The sequence below is a fragment of the Carcharhinus amblyrhynchos genome, chromosome 14, assembly GCF_965287045.1.
Source record: "Carcharhinus amblyrhynchos chromosome 14, sCarAmb.v2.hapA, whole genome shotgun sequence".
In the NCBI taxonomy this organism is placed as follows: Eukaryota; Metazoa; Chordata; class Chondrichthyes; order Carcharhiniformes; family Carcharhinidae; genus Carcharhinus; species Carcharhinus amblyrhynchos.
In genome coordinates, this window is record NC_137337.1 from 59,841,719 (window position 1) to 59,865,153 (window position 23,435).

At 44.8% G+C, this 23,435-nt stretch overlaps 1 protein-coding gene across 1 annotated transcript in view; it reads left to right on the plus strand.

Annotated features, from left to right (window-relative positions):
- Positions 1–23,435, plus strand: part of LOC145352276 (serine/threonine-protein kinase PAK 4-like) — a 64,984-nt gene that overhangs the window by 40,774 nt on the left and 775 nt on the right. Inside the window, exons 6-8 of the mRNA XM_080202018.1 lie at positions 2,072–2,198; positions 9,973–10,098; positions 14,002–14,136. Coding sequence (XP_080058144.1) covers positions 2,072–2,198; positions 9,973–10,098; positions 14,002–14,136 — 388 coding nt within the window. The remainder of the gene's footprint in view (positions 1–2,071; positions 2,199–9,972; positions 10,099–14,001; positions 14,137–23,435) is intronic.

Genomic DNA, 23,435 nt, shown 5'->3' on the forward strand with positions numbered 1-23,435 from the left:
ATCAGTGTTTTATTCCCCCTCCACGCTGTGTTTCGCCGTGCTGGAGTTGGTGTGCTATTTGCTGACAGCAGAATCTTATGGTCCCACCATTGTCATGGGGTTTCCTGTTGAACGCACCTCTCGCTGCTGAGAAATGCATAGCAGGGGTGAGCTGTCGGCAGGACAGTAAGATCCTGCTGGTGTAAGTGGCAGTAAGGTTTCAGTATGTAGAACTTGCACTGTGGGAATATGGAGGATGCAGCACAGGTTCACTAGTGTTAGGACTGTCCTTATTTCAGTATGGGCTTGTGGACTTGAAATGGGGTTGCCTGATCATCATTTATTCCTTGACTATCAAATGAACATAAGCCAGATTTATGAGATAGATGTCTTGCTATTAATGAAATGATATTCATGCACTCAATCGGTGTACCATTTATAGTAGTCTCTTTAAGACTATTTAGTGTGCTTCCAGGTTCTTTGTGTCCACCATCTTTATCTAGTTAAATATGGAAGGTCAATGAAAGGTGAGCATGTAAGAACATCAGTCACCGAAAGAACTTTCCATCTTGTATGTGTGCACTGCAGCTGTTTACTGCACTGTAGACATTTCCCATGCTTCATGTGGTCAGGCTGGTTATGCTGTCAGCACTTCCTTATCCTTCCAGACATTTCTCACACACAATCATAACCTTATCCTGAATTTACTCCAGCTGTGTAGACATACTGGCACCCTGTCAGCACTTTACTCTTTGCACTCAAAGTCAACCTAATCATTACCTAATGCTACTGTAGCTTATTTACTGTTCCTAATATAAGCTTCCTCACTGGTGTGAGACAATACAAACACCAAGAAATACCTGATCAGCTGGGACTGTTCATTCACACAGTGGAGGTTGTGGGCTGATTTGATAAAGATATTTTAAAATATGAAGGAATGAGATTGACTGAATAGAAAAATACTATTTCAGTAACTAAGCGGAGAACAGATTGAATTAGAAGTATTGCTCACATGAAGGATAAGCATTGAACAGTTGGGTTGGTTGCAATTCAACACTATATGTATTCCTGACCCAGTCACACTTGGCCCTTTCAAGGACTCACTCCGACCCAGTCACTCTCTTCCTCTGATCCTAGTTACACTTTATCCCTTGAAGAGTCACTCCGATCTAGTCACACTCTGTCCTCAAAAGATATCACTCCCACATCAATCACACTCTGTTCTCTGGATGTTACTCTAACATAGTCACATTCTGTCTCCCTGCAGGTGTTAGTCTGATCCAGTCACACACTCTACATATGTGCAAGGAGGGTTAACTAACAAGGCAAAAATTACATTATGAATGGTAGGACCCTGATTAGTACTGAAGATCAGAGGATCCTTGGAGTGCGTGTCCAAAAATTTCTGAAGGTGGCAGGAGGGTAGATCATGTGGTTAAGTAGGTATATGGGATACCTACCTTTATTAACTGAGGCATAGAATACAAGAGCAGGGAGATCATGTTGAAACTGTATAAAACACTGGCTAGGCCACAAGTGGAGTATTGCATGCAGTTCTGGTCACCACATTATAGGAAGGATGTGATTGCACTGGAGAAGGTGCAGAGATATATACCAGGATACTTCCTGGGCTGGAGGGTCTGAGCTCTGAGGAAAGACTGTTTTCTTTGGAGCAATGAAGGTTGAGAGGAGATGTGATAGAGGTATATAAGATTGAGGGCCATAGATAGGGTGGATAGGAAAGCACTTTTTCCATTAGCAGAAGGATGCATTGATTTAAGGTAAGAGGCAGAAGGCTAAGAGAGGAGTTGAGGAGAAATATTTTGACTCGGGTTATGGCGGGAGCCTAGAATTCACCTGAAAGGGTGGTGAGTCAGAAACTCTCATTTTAAGAAGTATTTGGATATTCACTTGTGCCTCCAGGGCTATAGGCCAAATGCTGGAAATTGGATTTGTGTAATCAGATCTTGTTGATTGTCGTGAACATGATAGGCCAAAAGGCTGAATGGCCTCCTTCTGAGCTGTAAACGTCTGTGAATCTATATCTGACAGATTGCATTCACTAATTATTTTGCATTAACTGCTTGCACAGGATGGATGAGGAGCAGATTGCTACTGTTTGCCTGTCAATATTGAAGGCCTTGACTTATCTCCACTCCCACGGTGTGATTCACAGAGACATCAAGAGTGACTCCATTCTGCTGACACTTGATGGGCGGGTAAGAGACAACAGTGCTAGAAGATGAAATAATATCCCTCAAAATTCATAAAAATTGTTCATAATTTTAGGCACCTGGCATGGTAAGAGATGGACACAGGCAAGAGAGGGAGTAGACACCTTCCCTGGCCTGTTCTCATCCGATGAAGGATGATTGTAGGGTTGTTGGTTTACACCTCTTGTCTTTGGGCTAACGTGGGCTCTCCATCCAGTGAACCCGCTTGCAACCTCTGACTTAGTGATTGTGTGGAAACACAAGCCAAGTGTCAGGAAGCAGAGGTAATTTTACGTGATCTGTGTTTGTAGAGAGAGATTACAGTATGAAAGATTAATAACAGCTTGGAGGAAGAATGACCTATTGCTTAGTAACCAGGGCCCACTTTTAGGAAAAAGTACCTGTTGTTTTTATTTTAACTGAACTCAGGCAGTAGGAGCTTAGCAACTAGAGAGAGCCGTGATGTGGAGATGACTCATCTGATGAAGGAGCAGTGTTTTGAAAGCTCATGCTGCCAAATAAACCTATTGGACTTAAATCTGGTGTGTTAAGATTTCTTACTGTGCCCAGCTAGAGAGAGAATATCCCTGTCAGCCCTGTTAGAAGCAGATGCAGAACAATGGAGTAAGTGGCAAGAACACAAATCCTGGAAACTTAAGGGTAGTTAGTTCTGGAAACCAGGGAATGAAAAAAAAAGCTCCCAGAAGTTTGAAGTCAAGGGAACAAAGAGGAACTAGAATTGGAACAGGACGTTGTTCATTGAAGTTAAAGTCAACTGAGAAGTGCAGACCTGGTGAAGTTGGCTAATGAGCAGGTGGAAATATTTGAGGAATTCGTAATGTTGGTGTCCTTATACCAGTCTTTGGAGAAATAGTATTCAATTGGGAACTGAGTACCTGAGAAATTGTGTGGAAGCTTGAATGCACACGTGGCAATTCAAGATAAAGGAATACTAAAAGGAGAGGTGGAAATCCTGGTGGTGGATCCTTGCTGAAAACAGCTGAGAGATCACGTCGTTTGAAAGAAGATTCTAAAGCACGTCTTTTGAGAGTGAAGTTTGGAAATATTCATGCGACAATCGTGTGGGGGGAGTTTGAGAAGACACTTGGGTAACATATATCACTTGGTTTCAGACTGGGTGTTGTCTGACCAGAGTTAACCTGTTGGGTTACAGGGACTGTGTTTTTACTGGGAACATCGGAGCACAAGTCTTATTTTGTAACCGGCGAACTTAAAATCTATATATGTTTGTAAAGATAAGTTGGAGTGAAGGGGTATTGCATTATAGTCAAACTTTTCACGTTTATTATTTATTTTTCTCTTGTTAAAAGTTAATCGGCAGGCAGTCCTGTGACTCTGTTCATCTATGTTTCTTTTAAAAAGTAAAACTGATGGGGTACAATCTTACCAACTGTTCATGCCACACTCCTGCTGCAGCGTAGTCGAAAAATTTGGCGCCCAGCCAAATCTCCATTCACTGCAGTATGATGGGCAAATCCCACCGGTCTGAAGGGTGGTAATATTCTGGCCTCGATCATTTGAGCCAGGGTTCCATTCTGAGACCCTTCCGTTCAATAGTAACATCAACCATAATTGTAACAGAAGGCTGTGGGTGTGCTGAGGGAACTAACTGATGGCTCTTGAGAGAAATTTTAACACCTCAAAAAAAAGTGTGGATTTAGGTTAGGTGGGAAATAAAAATGTAAAAACACTCAAATCCACCCTGAGCCCGTCCACTTCCAGTTTTAATGGAGACACGATTGGGTGTGAGCAACCAATTCGCTCGCTGGAGCTGGGTTGCTAAATTGAATATTTTAATGAGATTGTCTGCATCTGATTTTTTTCTGCTCTATTTTAGGTTTAATTCTGGCTGATTTTCTCAGAAATAGGGAAACCAGGCAGTTAAAAGGGAGGAGTGCTGAATGCAGCAGGGAAATGCCTTGTGATGCTAGAGGGGCCTGGACTCCTTCCCTTGGCCCACCAAGCTAATCTGTTGTGTTCACCAGACCCCAACCCAAACCCACGATTGAACATGCCCCATTCACATCTAATCTCCCACCTAACCTGTCATCTCCTATTCCTCTATTCTCCGATCTCTCTTCATTTCGACTCTTCAGATTGCTTCCTCTTCCAACTCTTCCCAACTCCTCCTCTTCCTGACCCTTCCAATCTTGCACCTCCTGATCCCTCTCACACCCTTCTTGGCTCCCTGGCTGTGACCTGGTGATGAAAGCTGTCGGTGTGTTAAATTCAACGGGACCTGAGTGCAAAACATCCCCCCCTTACTTCCCACCCCACTACCTTGTTATCCAGTGCCTGTAAGGCTGGACTCGCCTGTACCTGCGGCCTGGGACAGGATGCCCACTACCTGTTACTGATACACCACTGTTGGGCAAAGGCTCACCAAGTCCCCATTGGTCGCTGTGCCTCCATGTTGACAGTTCTGCAGAACTCTGAGTGCAGCTCTGATCTCAGCTTGTTCCTCGGGGCTTCTGGGCAATTAAATGTACCAGGCAGCTTGTTGTCCTTTTAGAGTGTTGTTGGGTAACTCTGTCGCAGGGAAGAAAGCTTCGTATTGTGTCCCTGCCACAATTTTAGTTTACTAGCATAAAAAAAATTAGAAAAGGTATCAAAAATGTCTCGCCCATTCTCTCACTCTTCCTACTCTCTCACAGTTTGATACTCTCTCTCATGCTCTGTCTCTCTTTCTCTCATGCTTGCTATGTCTCACTTGCTCTCATTCTGTCTTACTCTCTCTCTCATACACTCCCTCACTCACTTTCTTTCATATTATCTCTCGTTCTCTCTGACCTGGTCTCATGCTGTCTCATACGCTGTCAACCTCTTTCATACTCTCACTGTCTCTCTCTTTCTCCCTCATACTCTCTCCCTCTCCCTCATACTCTATCATTCTACCTCACTGTGTCCCATTTTCTCTCAAACACTTTCACTCTCACTCATGGAGGGAACTGCCTTTCTGGTTCATTAATTTAATTAACAAACTAGTTCATTAATCTTGGCCCCAGCCAAGATTTCCGATGATCCATTGAATCAGGCCAAATTGGGATTCTCGCTGGGTATTGAACCCGTTGCGAGTCTCCTGGCCAGATCAGGTTTTTGTCCTGTACAGGGGAGAACTTGATTATAGCTGATTTGAATGCACTTTAATGCAATTAGTGGGCTGGAAGTCTATATTAGTGCCTCCTGGGATGCTCCTACCTCCCCTCAACCCCTCCCAAGCGGGAAGTCCCGCAGGTGCCAATTAATCTTGGTCTTGAAAAATGGGAACCAGGCACCATGGTCTCTGGTGGTGGTGGTGGTAAAGGAGGTAAGTACTGCCTCCAGTCCTCCAAATGTACCTCTGCTCCTGTCACGCTGCAAGTGGGTGATGGGGGTCTGTCAGGGGACCTGGAAGCTGGAGGAGCTCGGGCTTGGAAGGAAGGGATTGACCTTGCGAGGGGGGGGGGGTGTGGTTTCCCCTCAGGATGAGGCTCTCATGGCTGGACTTTTGCTTGTTGCCCTGAAGAACTTGCTAATAACTCTTAGGACAGTGATTTCAGGTACCTTGCTGGTAAAATTCTTTATCCTTATCTGTCTTCTGTAAAACCTTTGAAGAGGCCTGGTCACATTAAAATCTATGCCCGCTGAACACCTGGACACTGTCAAAATCACAGCAGCACTCAATTCTACAGTAAGGATTGCCCTTGTTTGATTTCAGAAGCCCCAGGTGTTACCAGACCTCTTTGAAGTGTTTTGAGTGTTAGGAGCTGTCGACTTCACTCGGGAGAGTCTCTTTTCTAGCTTGAATGAGTTCCAGCAGTTTTGAAACCTTTTAGAACTGCTTTGATTGACAGCTCCAGATTAGATCAAAGAAGCGATTAACTGAGATTTTTTACACAAGGAATGGTCTATTAGCTGCTAAAAGCCTTTTGACCTACAGCTCCAGGACAGATCAAAGAGTTAATAGTTGAGATAACCAATTCACACTCTAAGCCTGAAGTACCAGTTCTTTTTACCACACCTATTCTGTTTTGGTCCCTTTTTATGATGCTGTAGTTTTTTTCAAGTCTCCGACCCTTCCTAGAAAGCACATATGCTTTCTCATACCTTTTGTTTTACAATTGGTATTTTTTCTTGATTGAAAAGCTTGTCACTGAACCCCTAAGCTTCATAATCACTGTTTTTCCTTCAGTGTTTTTCTAAACTCTGACAAGCTTCAAGATTGGATAGGCTGATATTTTACCTTTGAGATAGTGGAAGCTGAAGAAAGATTTAATTGAAGTACACAAAATAATGAGGGAGCCTTGACAGAGTGTTTGTTTATTTATTCATGTCACAAGTAGGCTTACATTAACACTGCAATTAAGTTACTGTGAAAATCCCCTAGCTGCCACACTCTGGCGCCTGTTCAGGTACGTTTAACATGGCCAATGCACCTAACCAGCACGTCTTTTGGACTATGGGAGGAAACTGGAGCACCCCAGAGGAAACTCACATGGACACTGGGAGAATGTGCAGACTCCACACAGACAGTGACTCAAGCCAGGAATTGAACCCGGGTCCCTGGCGCTGTGAGGCAGCAGTGCTAACCACTGTGCCACCATGCCACCACAGTTGTGCAGTGGATATGAAAGGACCAATTTCCAAAAGCTGAGGTGTCAACCAGGGGGCCATAGGTTAACAGTGATAGGCTGAAGGATTAAAGGGGAGTTAAGGGAAAATTATTTTAACCAGAGAGTTGAAGGGGTGGGGAATGTAGAGTCAGAAAACGTCGGAGAAGTGCAGCACATGGTTATTTATTAGAAGTACTATGATCTGCAGGGCTACTGCCAAGGACGGAAAAATAAATCTTTTTCAGCCAGGAAATATCTGATGGGCTGAATGGCCGCCTCCCCTGCTATTATTTTCTACAAATCTATAGCCAATCTCCTCACTTCATCCAATCAGATCCTCGGAAGGAACATCCATATTAGTTAAATAAGTCATCAAAGTAATTCTGCCATTGACGTATGAGATGAGGATGTAGACTCTTGTCCATTTGAACATTGGCTCATTTGGTGTTTCATTGGCTTCATAAATCTGACTTTTGTTGTGGCTGCCTTGGATTTGATAGTGACCTTGGAGTTGTGACAATACCACACTTAATGAACATGCCAGGCCCTACACGTGAAAACTGTGAATTAAAGACTCTTTTGCCATTATTTTGCTTCCTCCTCATCAATATTTGCCTTCTTAAGAATTATTCATGATATTTCAATGTAATTCATTGGCACTGAAGAACATCATGAGGACATGATAAGGTGTCTATTGTGGCTGCAGAGGCTGATTAGTGATAGGCAGTCCCTTCAGCAGTTGGCACAGATTAATAACATTGGCCCAAGGTCTCTTGTTGTTGTTTTCCTTCCACTGGTCATTCTGGTGATCTCTCTTTGCCTCTAATTTTTCCACGTCCTTGATGACTTCAAGCATTCTGGTCAGCAGCGAGGACCAACATGAGGGAAAAGCCTACTTGACTTCATTCTCATTAATCTACCTGTGGCCAACCCATCATGTCCATGACATCATTGGTTGCAGTGATCACCGTACTGGCCTTGCGGGGATGAAGTTCACACTGAGGACACCCTCCATCATGTCACGCAGCACTATACTAAATGGGGTAGATTCAGAACAGATCTAGCAGCTCAAATCTGGGCAACACTGGGCACTGTGTGCCATCAGCAACAGCAGAACTGTATTTAAACCACAATTGATAACTTTGTGACCTTCCCTCTATCATTACCACAAAGTCCAGGGGGCCAATCTTGGACAATAAGGAGTATAGGAGAACATGCCGTGAGCAGCTGCAGGCAAACTTGAAATGAGATGCCAAATTGATGAAGCTACAATACCAGACATGCATATCAAACAGCAGAAGAAGCATGCAATAGACAGAGCTAAGCAATCTGACACCCAAAGGATCAAATCAACGCTTTGCAATCCAGCCATGTTCAGCCATAAATGGTGATGCACAATTTAAAAAAACTAATTGGAGAAGGAGCTTCTATGACCATTCCCTTATCTCTTCAATGCTGCATACATCCTTCTATAAACATCTGTGTGGATGGCACAGTGGTTAGCACTGCGGCCTCACAGCGCCAGCGTTCCATTCCGACTTGGGTCACTGTCTGTGTGGAGTTTGCACATTCTCTCTGTGGGTTTCCTTCAGTTTCCTCCCACAGTCCGAAAGGTTAGATGATTAGCCAGGCTAAGTTCTCCCTCAATGTACCCGAAGAGGCACCAGAATGTGGCGACTAGGGGATTTTCACAGTAACTTCATTGTGACTAATAAATAAACTTTAATTTTATTTAGTGATCAGGGTGCCTAGTATGTCAATGCCAAGGCTGAAACATTTGCAACCAACTTCAGCCAGAATTGCTGAGTGGCTGATGCTCCTTGGTCTTGTCCTCAGGTCTCCAGCATCACAAAAGACAGTCTTCAGCCAAATTGATTCACTCTGTGAGAAGAAACTGCTGAACACACGATACAGCAAGGGCTATGGAGAGTAACTCACCTGATTCCCCAAAGCCTGTTCACTATCTATAAAGCGCAAGTTATGAGTGTGATGGAATATTCTCCACTTACTTGCATTAGTGTAGCTCCAAAAATAGTCCAGAAGCTGAACGTCATCCAGACAAAACAGTCCACTGCATTAGCCCCTTTTCCACCATTTTATGCATTCACACCCTCCACCACCAGTGCACAGTGCCAGCAGTATGTACGAGAACCAAGGTGCAGTGTCAGAACTTGCCAAGATATCTTCCAAACCCACAACCTCTACATCTAGAATGACAAGGGCAGCAGGTGCATGGGAACACAACCGAATCTCACACTATTTTGACTTGAAACTATATCTCTGTTCTTTTATTCAGTTGGGTCCAAATCCTGGAACACTCTCCCTATAGTCTTGTGGGTGTACCTTCATCACATGGGCCACAATGGTTTGGGAAGGTAGTTGATCAACACCTTGTCAAGGGCCATTTGGGCAATTAACACAGCTTAGCCAATGGTGCCCCAGTTATATGAAGGATTAAAAAAAAAACTCATTCTCTCCCATTTTCTTACGTTCACTCAATCTCTCATATTCTCTTTCTTTCATACTGTCTGATAATTCCTCTCTCAATCTTTCTCACTTTGTCCCCCTCAGTCTCACACATACTCAGGTGAGGATGGAGCGCTGTTTTTCCACCCTACCTCAGTGGGGTTGGGGGAACCCACCATGATAGAAACAGTGTTAAGTGGCTGGAGATGGGACATTGCCTCTGTCTTGGGAGGAAGTCTTGTCTTGGCGAGCTGCTGGCTATCTGAAGCAGTGCCATCAGGAATGGTGGCCACTGCTGGCACCACAGGCCGAGCATCCCAGGTAAGTTTGGGGTTTTGCTGGCATCTGATTGGCAGGCCCTGGTAATGGAGGAGGGTGGAAGGCCAGGTTTGAGAGGCTAAGAGGGAGGGTTAGAGGACCATCTTGAGTACCCCACCCCAGCCAAAGCTGCTGGACTTCCCAGCTGGCATGGACCCTTAAACAGTCATTAATAGTGCTTGCAAAAGCTTTACAGGGCTAAGGTTGGATAAAATACTTGATGGCTCCCCCCATCCCTTGTTTTATTGTGGTGGGTGCTGTGGTGGGCAGGTACTTGCTGGATTTTACATGCCCCCCCCGCCCCCCGCCTTCAAACCCACCATGTAATCCACTTTTTCATCCAGCCTCCTTTCCCTTATTCTCTTTCTCATTCTTTTTCTCAGGTTAAGCTCTCAGACTTTGGATTTTGTGCTCAAGTGAATGAAGAGATTCCAAGGCGAAGATCTTTGGTTGGTACACCATACTGGATGGCTCCGGAGGTGATTGCTCGATTACCATATGGACCAGAGGTAAATTCAGAGGGCAGTTGTGGGCTTAACAAAGAGCAGGCCCTTCGGCCCTCCAAGCCTGCATCAACTATGCCGAACTAAAACCCCTTACCCTTCTGGAAAGAACAAAAAGCTTTTTATGGCAGTTGTCAATGGTTTCATGGTCATTATCCTTTAATTCTAGATTTTTACTGCTGCTGTGGGATTTGAAACTGGGTCCTCAGAGCATTATTCTGTGTCTCTGGATTGCTGGTCCAGTGATAACACCACTATGCCACTGTCTCTATCCTTCTACATTCTCATGTGGGCTGCCTGGAGGAGACAGATCAGCACCAAAATTAGAGCTAAAATTTAAAACATTCCCTTCACAAGGAACATGATATAAACACATTTCTTCATGGCACAGTATTGTCACACTTGCGATGATAGGGTTGTCCTGTGTTGAGAAGCAGAATAAATTAGGAGAATGTTCTCCAGAGTTTAGAAGAATGAGAGGTGATCTCATTGAAACATTCTGATGAGGTTTGACAAGATAGACCCTGAGAGATTGTTTCCCCCTTGACTGGGGAACCTGGAACATGGGACACAGTCTCGGGATAAGGGGCCAACCATTTAGGACTGAGATGAGGAGAAATGTCTTCATTCAAAGGATTGTGAATCTTTGGGACTCTCTATCCCAGAGGGTTGTGGGTGTTCCATCGTTGAAGAGATTTAAGGCTGGTACAGTAATTCAGCCAGGTCAGTCTTCCATCACCAGAAATCCTTTATTGGAAACGGAAGTCACCCATGGCTTACAGCAAGCAAGTACGTACCTGGGGACATACAACACCGGCCTAGGTTAGAGAAACAGGTTTCAACCTTCCGTTGCTCACTTTCCTTTGGACGAGCCTCTGTTCGCTCAATAATGGAGTTCATACTCCATGAAGCCTACGGGGAGATCATAGATGATCCCCATGTCCTTTATGGCCATCCTAACAACACTCTGCACCGCACTCCCCCACCCCCAAGTCCCAGCAGCCTCACCTGTGAGAAGGTCCTTTCTGCCGCTTAGTTTTTGGTCTGGTGTAAGCCAAACAGGAGACCTTCGTTTCTAGAGGCTGCATAGCAGGGTTACTGACGCAGGTTCCTCCACAGGTTCTGTTTTAACCCAGACGCCCACTTCTTCAGCCTCCATCTCCGAATGTGTACATTCACTATCCAGAGGGACTAACGTGTATGAAGTGTGGTCCAGTAATCGAACAATAATCAGTGCCAGTTTAGTCTCCATGGATACCACTGGTAGTTTCTTCATACCATTTTTGAAGGTTTGAAATGCCTGTTCTGCCAGTCCATTTGATGATGGGTGACAAGGTGCGGTTTGGACGTTTTAGACACCACTGGAGAGCACAAAGTTCTGGAAATCACCGCTAGTAAAGGCTGTCCGTGCCTTATCAGAAACCAGGAGTTCTGGTATTCCATGTATACTGTTGTTTATGGTCGGTTATTATAAAAGTTCTATCATTGACGCATTGATGGAATCTTCTCCCATCAAATATGACCACTAACCCTTCCTTCTCAATCTGAGAACACCCTTGATTCATGTCCAAAGGGGGCTTGGCAGTACATGCAATGTGCTTTTCCATCCCATCTTTCCAGTGATGTGAATATCTCCCAACCGCATATGGAGAAGCGTCACATGTCAGAATGAGTTCCTTCTTGGGATCAAAATGGGCCAATAAATTAATGAACAATAGCTGTCATTTAATCTGGCAAAGATTTTAACTGAGGTAAAATGTAGAAAGGAAAATTAGAATAAAGAGATGCAGTGATGGGATGAGGTAGAGGATGGAACAATTAGAAGGTGTCACGCTGGGGGGAGAGAACTGGGGCGAAGGGCCCAAGAGATATATGTAATGGGCTCTAGACTGTGGAGGCAGCCAGAAGCACGGTAGCACAGTGGTTAGCAGTGCTGCCTCACTGCACCAGAGACCCAGGTTCAATTCCTGGTTTGCATTGCTGTCTTTGCAGAGTCTGCATGTTCTCCCTATGTCTGTGTGGGTTTCCTCTGGATTCTCTGGTTTCTTCCCACAATCCAAAAGATGTGTTGGTTAGGTGCATTGGCCATGCTAAATTCTCCCTCAGTGTGTCCAAACGGGTGCCAGAGTATGGTGACCAGGGGATTTTCACAGTAACTTCATTGCAGTGTTAATGTAAGCTTACTTGTTACAGTAATAAATTTTAAAAAATGGTTGCAACAGGGCACAGAGGGAACTCCGGTTACATGAGCTTGATAGACATTAGGAGAAACCTGTTCTGGTCTTAAGCAGAGAGCTGGGTTGAAACAGAATGAGATGGTCCAGAGTTGATTTGATTTATTATTGTCACATGTATTAACATATCATGGAAAGTATTGTTTCTTGCGTGTTGTACAGACAAAACATACCGTTCATAGAGCAGGAAACGAGAGAGCGCAGAGTGTTACAGTCATAGCTAGGGTGTAGAGAAAGATCAACTTAATGCAAGGTAAGTCCATTCAAATAAAACAGCAGCAGGGAAGAAACTGTTCTTGAGTCAGTTGGTACGTGATTGCAGACTTTTGTATCTTCTTCCCGACAGAAGAAGGTGGAAGAGAGAGTGTGTGGGGTCCTTAATTATGCTGGCTGCTTTGCTGAGGCAGCAGGAAGTGTACCCAGATTCAATGGATGGGAGGCTGGTTTTGCATGATGGATTGGGCTATATTCATGATCTTTTGTAGTTCCTTGCGGTCTTGGACAGAGCAGGAACTATACCAAGCTGTGATACAATCAGAAAGAATGCTTTCTATGGTGCGTCTGTAAAAGTTGGCGAGAGTTGTAGTTAACATGCCAAATTTCCTTGTCTTCTGAGAAAGTAGAGGCATTGGCAGGCCTTCTTAACTATAGTGCCAGCCTGAGGGGGGATCAGGACAGGTTGTTGGTGATCCGGACACCTAAAAACTTGAAGCTCTCGACCCTTTTTACTTCATCTCCATTGATGTAGACGGGCATGTTCTCCTTTTACATTTCCTGAAGTCGATGACAATCTCCTTCATTTTGTTGTCTTGAGGGAGAGATTATTATTGCCGCACTAGTTCACCAGATTCTGTATATCATTTCTGTTCTCTGTCGCCTTCATTGTTTGAGATCCGACCCACTATGGTGGTGTTGTCAGCAAGTTTGAAAATCGAATTGGAGGGGAATTTGGCCACGCAGTCTTGGGTGTATAAGGAGTATAGTAGGGGGCTGAGAACACAGCCTCGTGAGGCATCGATGTTGAAGATGCTCGTGGAGGAGATGTTGTTGCCTATCCTTACTGATTGTGATCTGTGAGTTAGGAAGTTCAGTCACGAAGGAAGGTACTGAGGCCCAGGCCATGGAGTTCGCAGATGAGTTTCTTGGGAATAATAAATAGGAGTCTGACATAGATGTCCTTGTTATCTAGGCATGACCAGGGAGATGGCGTCTGCTGTGGACCTCTGGCAGCGGTAAGCAAATGTAGTGGATCCAGGTAGACCGGGAGGCTGGAATTGATTCGTGCCATTACTAGCCTTTCAAAGCTCTTCATAATGATGGATGTCATAGCCACCGGACGATAGTCATTAAGGCACGCTGCTTGGTTTTTCTTAGGTACCGGAATGATGGTTGTCGTCTTGAAACAGATGGGAACTTAGACCGTTAGATTGTTATAACCTGAGATCTTGTGATGGGATGAAGTTGACATTTAGATGTGTGTCAGGCCAGCAGGGAGAGTCCTGGCGAACAGGTGCTGCAACAGTTGTGGAGAGGGAGGAAAGGGCTGAAACACTAGCCTTGCCACGCTTAGACTGTTGGTGTTGGGGAGAAATGTCTTACAGCGTGGGTGCAATAACAATTATTGGTCTAACCTGATACGGAGGACAGACAGTAAAATTGCTGCTTCATGTTGCAGGTGGATATCTGGTCACTGGGCATTATGGTGATGGAAATGATTGATGGAGAGCCCCCCTACTTCAGTGACTCTCCTGTCGAAGCCATGAAGATGCTCCGGGATAATCCTCCTCCCAGACTGAAGCTAGAACACAAGGTCAGTCATTCAAATGCATCGACAGCTATGTTCCAGGGTTGGCTAATGAGGGTAGTGCTTGATGAGAGTTGCATACATTTCTACCCTTCCAGACCTCCTGGTGTGGCCTGGGTTTACTCCAGGCCTGGGTCCAATTCATGGCTGAACCTTTCGCCTGGAATCCTGGAACATGTCATCTGAGCTTCTTAGAATCTCGACAGTGTAGAAGGAGGCTATTCGGCCCATTGAGTCTGCACCGACAACAGTCCCACCCAGGGCCTATCCCCATAATCTCACATCTTTACCCTATTAATCTCCCTGACACTAAGAATCAATTTTACATGGCCAATCAACCTAACCCACACATCTTTGGACTGCTGGAGGAAATCAGCTTACCCGGAAGAAACCCACGCAGACATGGGGAGAAAGTACAAACTCCACAGTCAGCCAAGGCTAGAATTGAACCCAGGTCCATGGTGCTGTGAGGCAGCAGTGCTAACCACTGCGCCATCATGGCGCCCTTAAGTATCCTTCAGGTCTTAGACCTTTTTAGTCAGTTTACACAGTGCATCCAAGAGCTCCTGTCTAATTTTCTTATCAATCCCACAAAGAGAAAAGTGGTTCTCTTTTTTTGAGAGGGATTTGCTTCTTCTCCTTTCAAGAATTATCTATGTTCCTCATTCTGTCTGTGCAGCTGTACCTTAACCCTCCAGCTCCTCTATTTGTAAATCTCCTTTGTGTCTGCAACTTTATTTTGTGTCTGCCAACTACATGGCTTCCATCTTAACTTCCTTCCTGTTGGTACAGCTTCTAAGGCACCAGGTCACAAAAACCAGTATTCTTTATTATCCAAGAAAATTACAATGGCTGTCTTTATAATTGATTCAATTTCTTAAAAAAATCCTTTCAAACCTTCTTGAAGTCAACTAAAGATTTCACAGTCCTTTTAAAAAAATTCTAAATTTTCTTAACTTTATTTCTTCTGGGTGTAAGATCATCGCAAGAGAGACAGAGCCATGAGGGTGAGGGAGAATGGGGAGAACCACTTCTGGCCTTATTTAAATGAGTAAACTCTACAGAGACACTTCAGTCCCCAGCTCCTAATCTACATTCGCAGCCAGGTGCCCCTGGAGAGGGAGAGTGCGATGTCCACGGGCACAGTTGACGCCTTCCGTGCCTGCTGGGCACCGCAGGAGCTGGGGTGTGTTATCGACCTTGATAATCACCTTTTAATTTAATGTTTTAAGTTTCCTTTCAACTTTGTTTTTTGTTCAGGCTGTCCCCTTCCTTCTGGGGAGCTCCCCCTTTTAATTTGTCCCTAAGTTAATTAGAGTTTGTTTATTTGGTTGGTGTCAAAAGAGATACAGAGAGGCCACAGAAAGAGTAGATGTAATGTTACACCTGTCTCTCCTCTGGTGGAGGCCTTTAGGAAGGAAAATTCTGAGGCTGGTCCAAGCTGGCTGAAGATACTCTTGCCGATGAAGGGACAAAGGGAGGACAGGATTCAGAAAAGGCCCATCTGAGAACTGGAGAGTTTGGAAAGGCTGGAGGCAGGCGAGGTTCGTAGGGCTGGAGGAAGCTACTCCGATTTAGGGGTGGTCGAATCTATGGGGGGGTTTATGTGAAAATAAGAAATGTTGCCAAACCTGCTGAGCTTTTCCAACATTTGGGTTACAGTTCAACTTGTGTGTCAGTGGCACAACACAAGAAATAGAAGCAGGAGTAGGCCAACAGGCCCTTCCAGCCTGCCTCACCATTCAATATGATCATGGCTGATCTATGTCAGCCTCAACTTCTTTTCTGTGCCATTTCCCCATAGTCCTCTATTCCTCCGTCTATCAAATAGTTATACATCTCCATTTTAAATACTTCTAATGATCTAGCCTCCCTTTGGGTCAAAGAATTCCAGAGATTCACCACCCTCTACGCGAAGAAAGTTCTACGCACCCCAGATTTAAATGATCAGCCCTTTGTCTTGTAGCTATGTTCCCTTGTTTGAGATTCTCCCACTTGTGAAAACATCTCACCATCTAACCCGTCAACCCCCTTCGTGTTTGAATAATGTCACCCTTCACTCTTCTAAATTCCAAGGAATACAGACTTCTGACTTATTTAGTCTTGTGTGATAGTTCAACCCACTCATTCCAGGAATTAGCCTGGTGAATCTCCTTTGGACTGCCTCCAATGTTACTATATTTTTATTTAGGTGAGGGAACCAAAGCTGTATGTAGTATTCCAGGTAAGGCCTCACCGACATCCTGTATAATTGCAACAAAACTTCCCTATTTTAAAGTCCAACCACTTAGCAAGAAAGACTGATGCAAAAAATCTATTTAGCATATCTGCTATCTCTTTGTTTGCTGTTATCAATTCACCCGCCTCATTCAGTAGAGGTCCCACATTTACCTTAGCTGCCTGCTTCCTATTTATATATCCATAGAAACTCTTGCTGTTTGTTTTAATGCTGCATGCAAGGTTTCTCTCAAAATTCATTTTCTCTCTTATGAGCTTTTTGATCCTTTGCTGCTAGATCCTAAAAACTTTCCGGTCCTCTGGTCTACCACTATACCTTGCCACTTTGCATATTCTGCTTTTCAATTTAACATTTTCCTTGATCTTCTTTGTTAAATCTGGATGATGTCTCTTTCTCGCGGAATCTCTCTTTCTGATTAGAGTAAACTGCTAAGCAGTTTGGACCAGCTGCCAAATCTGATTAAAATGGTTAAAATTTTAAATATTCTTCTGCTTGTTTCAGAAGTCCTTTATCAGTAGATTTACCTTTCTAATTAATATTATAAATGAGATAGTGGGGAGAGGGCGGAGCTGCTTTGGGGGTCAGGAGCAGTGATTAGTAATCTATTTAAAAGGAGCATTCTTTAACCAAAGAAGTTTGGAAAGCAGCCATTTGCAAGTTGGCTATGCAAACCCCTGCAACTCCATGGAAACTTTCCGTTGTGCCTACAAAATAATCTCTCTAATGCGCAGGAAAAATACACAGGAAAAGAGAAGAAGATTAAAGAGAAGTATTCCACGCTATAGAAATGAATAGTATTTAGTCAAATCCAATTTTAGGCAGCTTTTAGATACAGAACTCTCAATCAAATAAAAAAATCCCCCAGAAATCAAGTTAAAGGTACTAACTTAGTAAATATGATCTGTCTGTTCAGACAGAATGAACAATTAATTAACAGGCAGGATTTTTCATAGAATCATAGAATTGCTACAGTGCAGGAGAGGCTATTTGGCCCATTGAGTTTGTACTGACTCTCCCACAGAACATCCCATTCCAGGCTCTCTACCCTGCCCTATCTCCATAACTGCACACATTTCCCATGGCTAGTCCATTTAAACTACATACCTTTGAACACCACAGGGGCAATTTAGCATGGCCAATCCACCGAACCTGCACATCTTTGGATTGTGGGCAGAAACCGGAGCACCTGCAGGAAACCCACGCAGACACGGGGAGAACGTGCAAAATCTGCACAGATAGTCACCTGCAGTTGGAATTGAACCCAGGTCCTTGGAGCTGTGAGGCAGCAGTGCTAACCATTTGCCATTGTGCTTTCCAAAACATGATTTTTTTGTAGATCATTTCCAGATGTGGTTATACAGGTTTTGTTAAAAAAAACTCTGAGCTGTTAGAGCTGTCCAGTCATGTGGTTTATAAACTGTCATTCTCCATCAGTATGTTTGACAGAAAAAAAAATGATGAATCTTATACTAAATATCTGGTTTATTTAAAAATTCATTTCCTGGTTTATGAGGTGGTGGTGTTGACATTGTAACGTTGAAGAGGCTATATTCAGAAAGAGTTGCCCAATAGTGTTGTATGGTTTATGATCGGGCAGAACAGAGAGGATGGAAAATGTGCCTCTTTTGACTGGGCGTATGGGAAAAGGTTAGCTCAATGGGACACATTGCCTTAAAATAGGAAAACAATTACAGAGTTAAATGACCCACCCAAACTAATTTGCAAACAAAATGCCAACAGCACCAGGAACTTTATATCCTTTCCATTAGCATAAAATAATGTCCCATGGTGTTTCGCAGAGAGGTATTGAGTGCGTAAAATAATAAAATTCCATCAGAAACCGAGAAGCAGTGGAAGTGAAACAAAGGTACCACCCAATGCCACTCTGGTGTCCGTGGCAGATGGTGCTGCTCTGGTGTCTGTGCCGGGCAGTGCCACCCCCCACTGCCATACCAAGGCAGCACCACCCTAACCGCCTACCAAATAGCACTCCTCGCCTCCCCCTCCCCAAGCCACTCTAGCTGACAGCCTCAAGTCACTCTAGCAGTCTACCCACCCTCACAGTAGGCTTGGATCAAGCAGGTTCATATGCATGAGTGACATAAACATAGAGGGCAACCCAGTGGAGAGCAGCAGGGTGGCACAGTGGTTAGCATTGCTGTCTCACAGTGCAAGGTATTTGATTCCCGGCTTGAGTCACAGTCTGCATGGAGTTTGCACATTCTCCCAGTGTCTGCGTGGGTTTCCTCAGGGTGCTCCGGTTTCCTCCCACACTCCAAAGATGTACGAGGTAGGTGGATTAGCCATGCTAAATTGTCCGTTAGTGTCAGGAGGATTAGCAGTGTCAACATATAGCATTACAGGGATGGGGCTGTGTGTGATCACTGTTGGTTCAGATTCAAAGGGCTGAATGGCCTCCTTCTGGACGGTAATGATTCTATGATTGTAGCACTAAGTTGGCTGTCAGGAGGAATATCTTATAGAAAGTCACATCCTATGGAACAAACTGCTGGCTTATACAGTCGGTGCTGATTTATTGCCAGCATTTAACCCAGTGTTCTCATTTTGCCTAAAATGTTTACTCTTTATCTCTGTCAGGGGATTGAGAGTGGTGAAGGAAGCACACTAACTAATAGTTCAAATTTGACGTTATGTGAAGTGCAAATTTCTCTTAATCTAATACACGACTCTCTGAGGTTCCTCACTGCATTGACAATTGCTGGTTATATTTATTCAGCATTGGTCTATATACTGCCGTGGCGTTGTCCTTATCACCAAATCATACCTCTCTCCATACTCCTGGAGCAACATCTCTACAAGAGCTTAATCCTCTGCCAACCTCTTATCTCTCCTTCTTATCCTGTTCCCTGCATTCATCTCCCCCCACCTCAGTTCTTCTCTGGATATTTTTCTATTCTTTCATATGGTTGTGAGTGTCACTATCAAGGGCAACATTGGTTGCTCATTCCCTCCATAACCTTGAGACGGTAATGATGAGCCAGTTTTTTTGAACTGCTGGGTGCACCCACGAAGGGGTAATGTTTAGGGTCTTCACACAGTGATAGTGAAGGAACAGCGTTTTGTTTCAAATTGAGAAGCTGTGTGCCTTGGAGGGGATTTGCTGTTGGTGGTATTCACATGGATCCTTGTCTTCTAATTGCTGGAGTTGACAGGTTTGAAGTTGTTACTGAAGTAGCCTTGGTGAGTTGCTGCATTGCATCTTGTAGATGGTGCACACTGCTACCCCTGTGCACTGGTGGTGGAGGGAGTGGATGTTGAGGGTGGTGGAGGGAGTGGATGTTGAAGGTGGTGGAGGGAGTGGATGTTGAAGGTGGTGGAGGGAGTGGATGTTGAGGGTGGTGGAGGGAGTGGATGTTGAAGGTGGTGGAGGGAGTGGATGTTGAAGGTGGTGGAGGGAGTGGATGTTGAGGGTGGTGGAGGGAGTGGATGTTGAGGGGGGTGGAGGGAGTGGATGTTGAGGGGGGTGGAGGGAGTGGATGTTGAGGGTGGTGGAGGGAGTGGATGTTGAGGGGGGTGGAGGGAGTGGATGTTGAGGGTGGTGGAGGGAGTGGATGTTGAGGGTGGTGGAGGGAGTGGATGTTGAAGGTGGTGGAGGGAGTGGATGTTGAGGGTGGTGGAGGGAGTGGATGTTGAGGGTGGTGGAGGGAGTGGATGTTGAGGGTGGTGGAGGGAGTGGATGTTGAGGGTGGTGGAGGGAGTGGATGTTGAGGGTGGTGGAGGGAGTGGATGTTGAGGGTGGTGGAGGGAGTGGATGTTGAGGGTGGTGGAGGGAGTGGATGTTGAGGGGGTGGAGGGAGTGGATGTTGAGGGGGTGGAGGGAGTGGATATTGAGGGGGGTGGAGGGAGTGGATGTTGAGGGTGGTGGAGGGAGTGGATGTTGAGGGTGGTGGAGGGAGTGGATGTTGAGGGTGGTGGAGGGAGTGGATGTTGAGGGGTGGAGGGAGTGGATATTGAGGGTGGTGGAGGGAGTGGATGTTGAGGGTGGTGGAAGGAGTGGATGTTGAGGGGTGGAGGGAGTGGATGTTGAGGGGGGTCGAGGGAGTGGATGTTGAGGGTGGTGGAGGGGAGTGGATGTTGAGGGTGGTGGAGGGGAGTGGATGTTGAGGGTGGTGGAGGGGAGTGGATGTTGAGGGTGGTGGAGGGGAGTGGATGTTGAGGGTGGTGGAGGGAGTGGATGTTGAGGGTGGTGGAGGGAGTGGATGTTGAGGGGGTGGAGGGAGGGGATGTTGAGGGAGGGGATGTTGAGGGTGGAGGTAGTGTTGATCAAGTGGGCTATTTGATAGCCTTTTGCATTTCCTCCCCCAGTCTCTTCATTCAGTGACCCCCACTTGATAATTTCAGTTGCACCTGACTTTCCCTTATCATTTCACATTTAAATTTACTGCTCTTCTGTTGTCCATCGTGCACCCTTATTCATGACCACTTGCATGGTCTCAGTCGCTGACAAGGTTATGCCCATTCACTTCCTTGTGTCCCTCGCATCCACCAAAGTCATAAAAGCCCCAGTCCTTCTGCACTCACCTTCAAACAACACTTTCAAACTGCCAACCTCCATTTGCCATGACACTGCTCCGTCTGTTCCGTCATTACCTCTCTTCCATTTTTGGGTGCTCCTGCCCCCAGTAAATCTTTTACTCTCTGCCATCTCTCACAGTCAGGTCAAGCCTCCCTTATCCTATCCACTGTGTTCTCCAACGTGATTCTATAAACAATGGGAAAACCCATGGACATCTTTGTCAGTAAGATAGGCTCCATCTGCTATTCTCTTTTCCCATTTCTTACTTCTCAGATTCCTCTTACCCCAGTCCAGAGCATATGCTCTCTAAGCTCATAGAATCATACAGGTTTCCAGCATGGAAATAGGCCCTTCAGCCCAACTTGTCCATGCCATCCTTTTTTTTTTAAATCCCTAAGCTAATCCCAATTGCCTGCATTTGGCCCTTATCCCCCTATGCCCATCATACCCATGTAACTATCTAATGCTTTTTAAAAGACAAAATTGTACCTGCTTCTACTCCTACTTCTGGCAGCTTGGTCCAGACACTCACCACCCTCTGTGTGAAGAAATTGCCCCTCTGGACACTTTAGAATTTCTCCCCTCTCACCTTAAACCTATGCTCTCTAGTTTTAGATTCCCCTACCTTTGGGAAAAGATATTGACTATCTAGCTGATCTGTGCCCCTCATTATTTTATAGACCTCTATAAGATCACCCCTCAGCTTCCTATGCTCCAGAGAAAAAAGTCCCAGTCTGTCCTTATAACTGAATCTATCAAGTCCCGGTAGCACCCTAGTAAATCTTTTCTGCACTCTTTCTAGTTTAATAATATCCTCTCTATAATAGGGTGACCAGAATTGCACACAGTATTCCAAGTATGACTTTACCAATGTCTTGTACAACTTCAACAAGACATTCCAATTCCTGCATTCAACGTTCTGACTGATGAAACCAAGCTTGCCGAATGCCTTCTTCACCACTCTGTCCACCTGTGACTCCACTTTCAAGGAGCTATAAACATGTACCCCCTAGATCTCTTTGTTCTGTAACCCTTCCTAATGTCCTACCATTAACTGAATAAGTCCTCCCCTGGTTCAATCTACCAAAATGCATTATCTTGCATTTGTCTAAATTAAACTCCATCTGCCATTCATCAGCCCACTGGCCCATTTGATCAAGATCCTGTGGCAATTGGAGATAACTTTCTTCACTGTCCACTCTGCCACCAATCTTAGTGTCATCTGCAAACTTACTAACCATGCCTCCTATATTCTCATCCAAATCATTAGTATAAATGACAAATAATAGTGGACCCAGCACTGATCTCTGAGGCAAACTGCCGGTCACAAGCCTCCAGTTTGAAAAACAACTCTCTACAACCACTCTCTGGCTTCTGTCAAGAAGTGGAGATGCCGGCGTTGGATTGGGGTAAACACAGTAAGAAGTCTGACAACACCAGGTTTAAGTCCAACCGATTTATTTGATAGTAAACTCACAAGCTTTCGGGGTTTGTCCCTTTGTCGGTACTCTCCATTCACCTGACGAAGGGACAAACCCTGAAAGCTTGTGAGTTTGCTATTGAATAAATTGGTTGGACTTAAACCTGGTGTTGTCAGACTTCTTATTCTGTCAAGAAGTCAATTTTGTATCTATTTAAATACCTCATCCTGAATCCCATGAGATTTAACCTTATGCAACAACCAACCATGCGGTACATTGTCAAAAGTCTTGCTAAAGTCCATGTAGACAACATCAACTGCACTGCCCTCACCTATCTTTTTGGTTACCTCTTCAAAAAACTCAATCAAATTTGTAAGACATGATTGTTCCACTCACAAAGCCATGCTGACAGTCCCTAATCAGTCCTTGCATCTCTAAACGCCTGTAGATCCTGTCTGTCAAAATACCTCCCAAAAATTTACCCACCACAGATGTGAGGCTCACTGGCCTGTGGTTCCCAGGCTTTTCCCTGCAGCCCTTTTTAAACAAAGGCACAACATTTGCCACTCTCCAATCTTCAGGCACCTCACCTGTGACTATTGATCATTCAAGTATCTTGGCTAGGGGACCTACAATTTCCTCCCTAGCCTCCCACAATGTCCTGGGATATACTTCATCAAGTCCCAGGGATTTATTTACCTTCATACACATTAAAATTCCAACACCTCCTTTGTAATATGTACACTCTTCAAGATATTGCTATTTATTTCCCCAAGTTCCCTAACATCCATGCTTTTCTCAACAGTAAATACTGATGAGAAATATTCATTTAGGATCTCACCCATCTCTTGTGGATCTGCACATAGGTGACCTTGTTGATCCTTAAGAGGCTCTACTCTCTCTCTTCTCTCCTCAAGTTCATGAAACTCACCTGCTTCCTCAAACGTATCCCACTACAATCCTGAATACCTAACTTCCCTTCCATGTTAGCCGATATTGTTAATGGTTTCCTTGCCTCCCATTCAATCCTTGTCATCAGTCATCTCCCCAAAACTCCACTTTTGGAATATGTTTGGGATAATGATGGACAGGAAACGACTATCTGGTC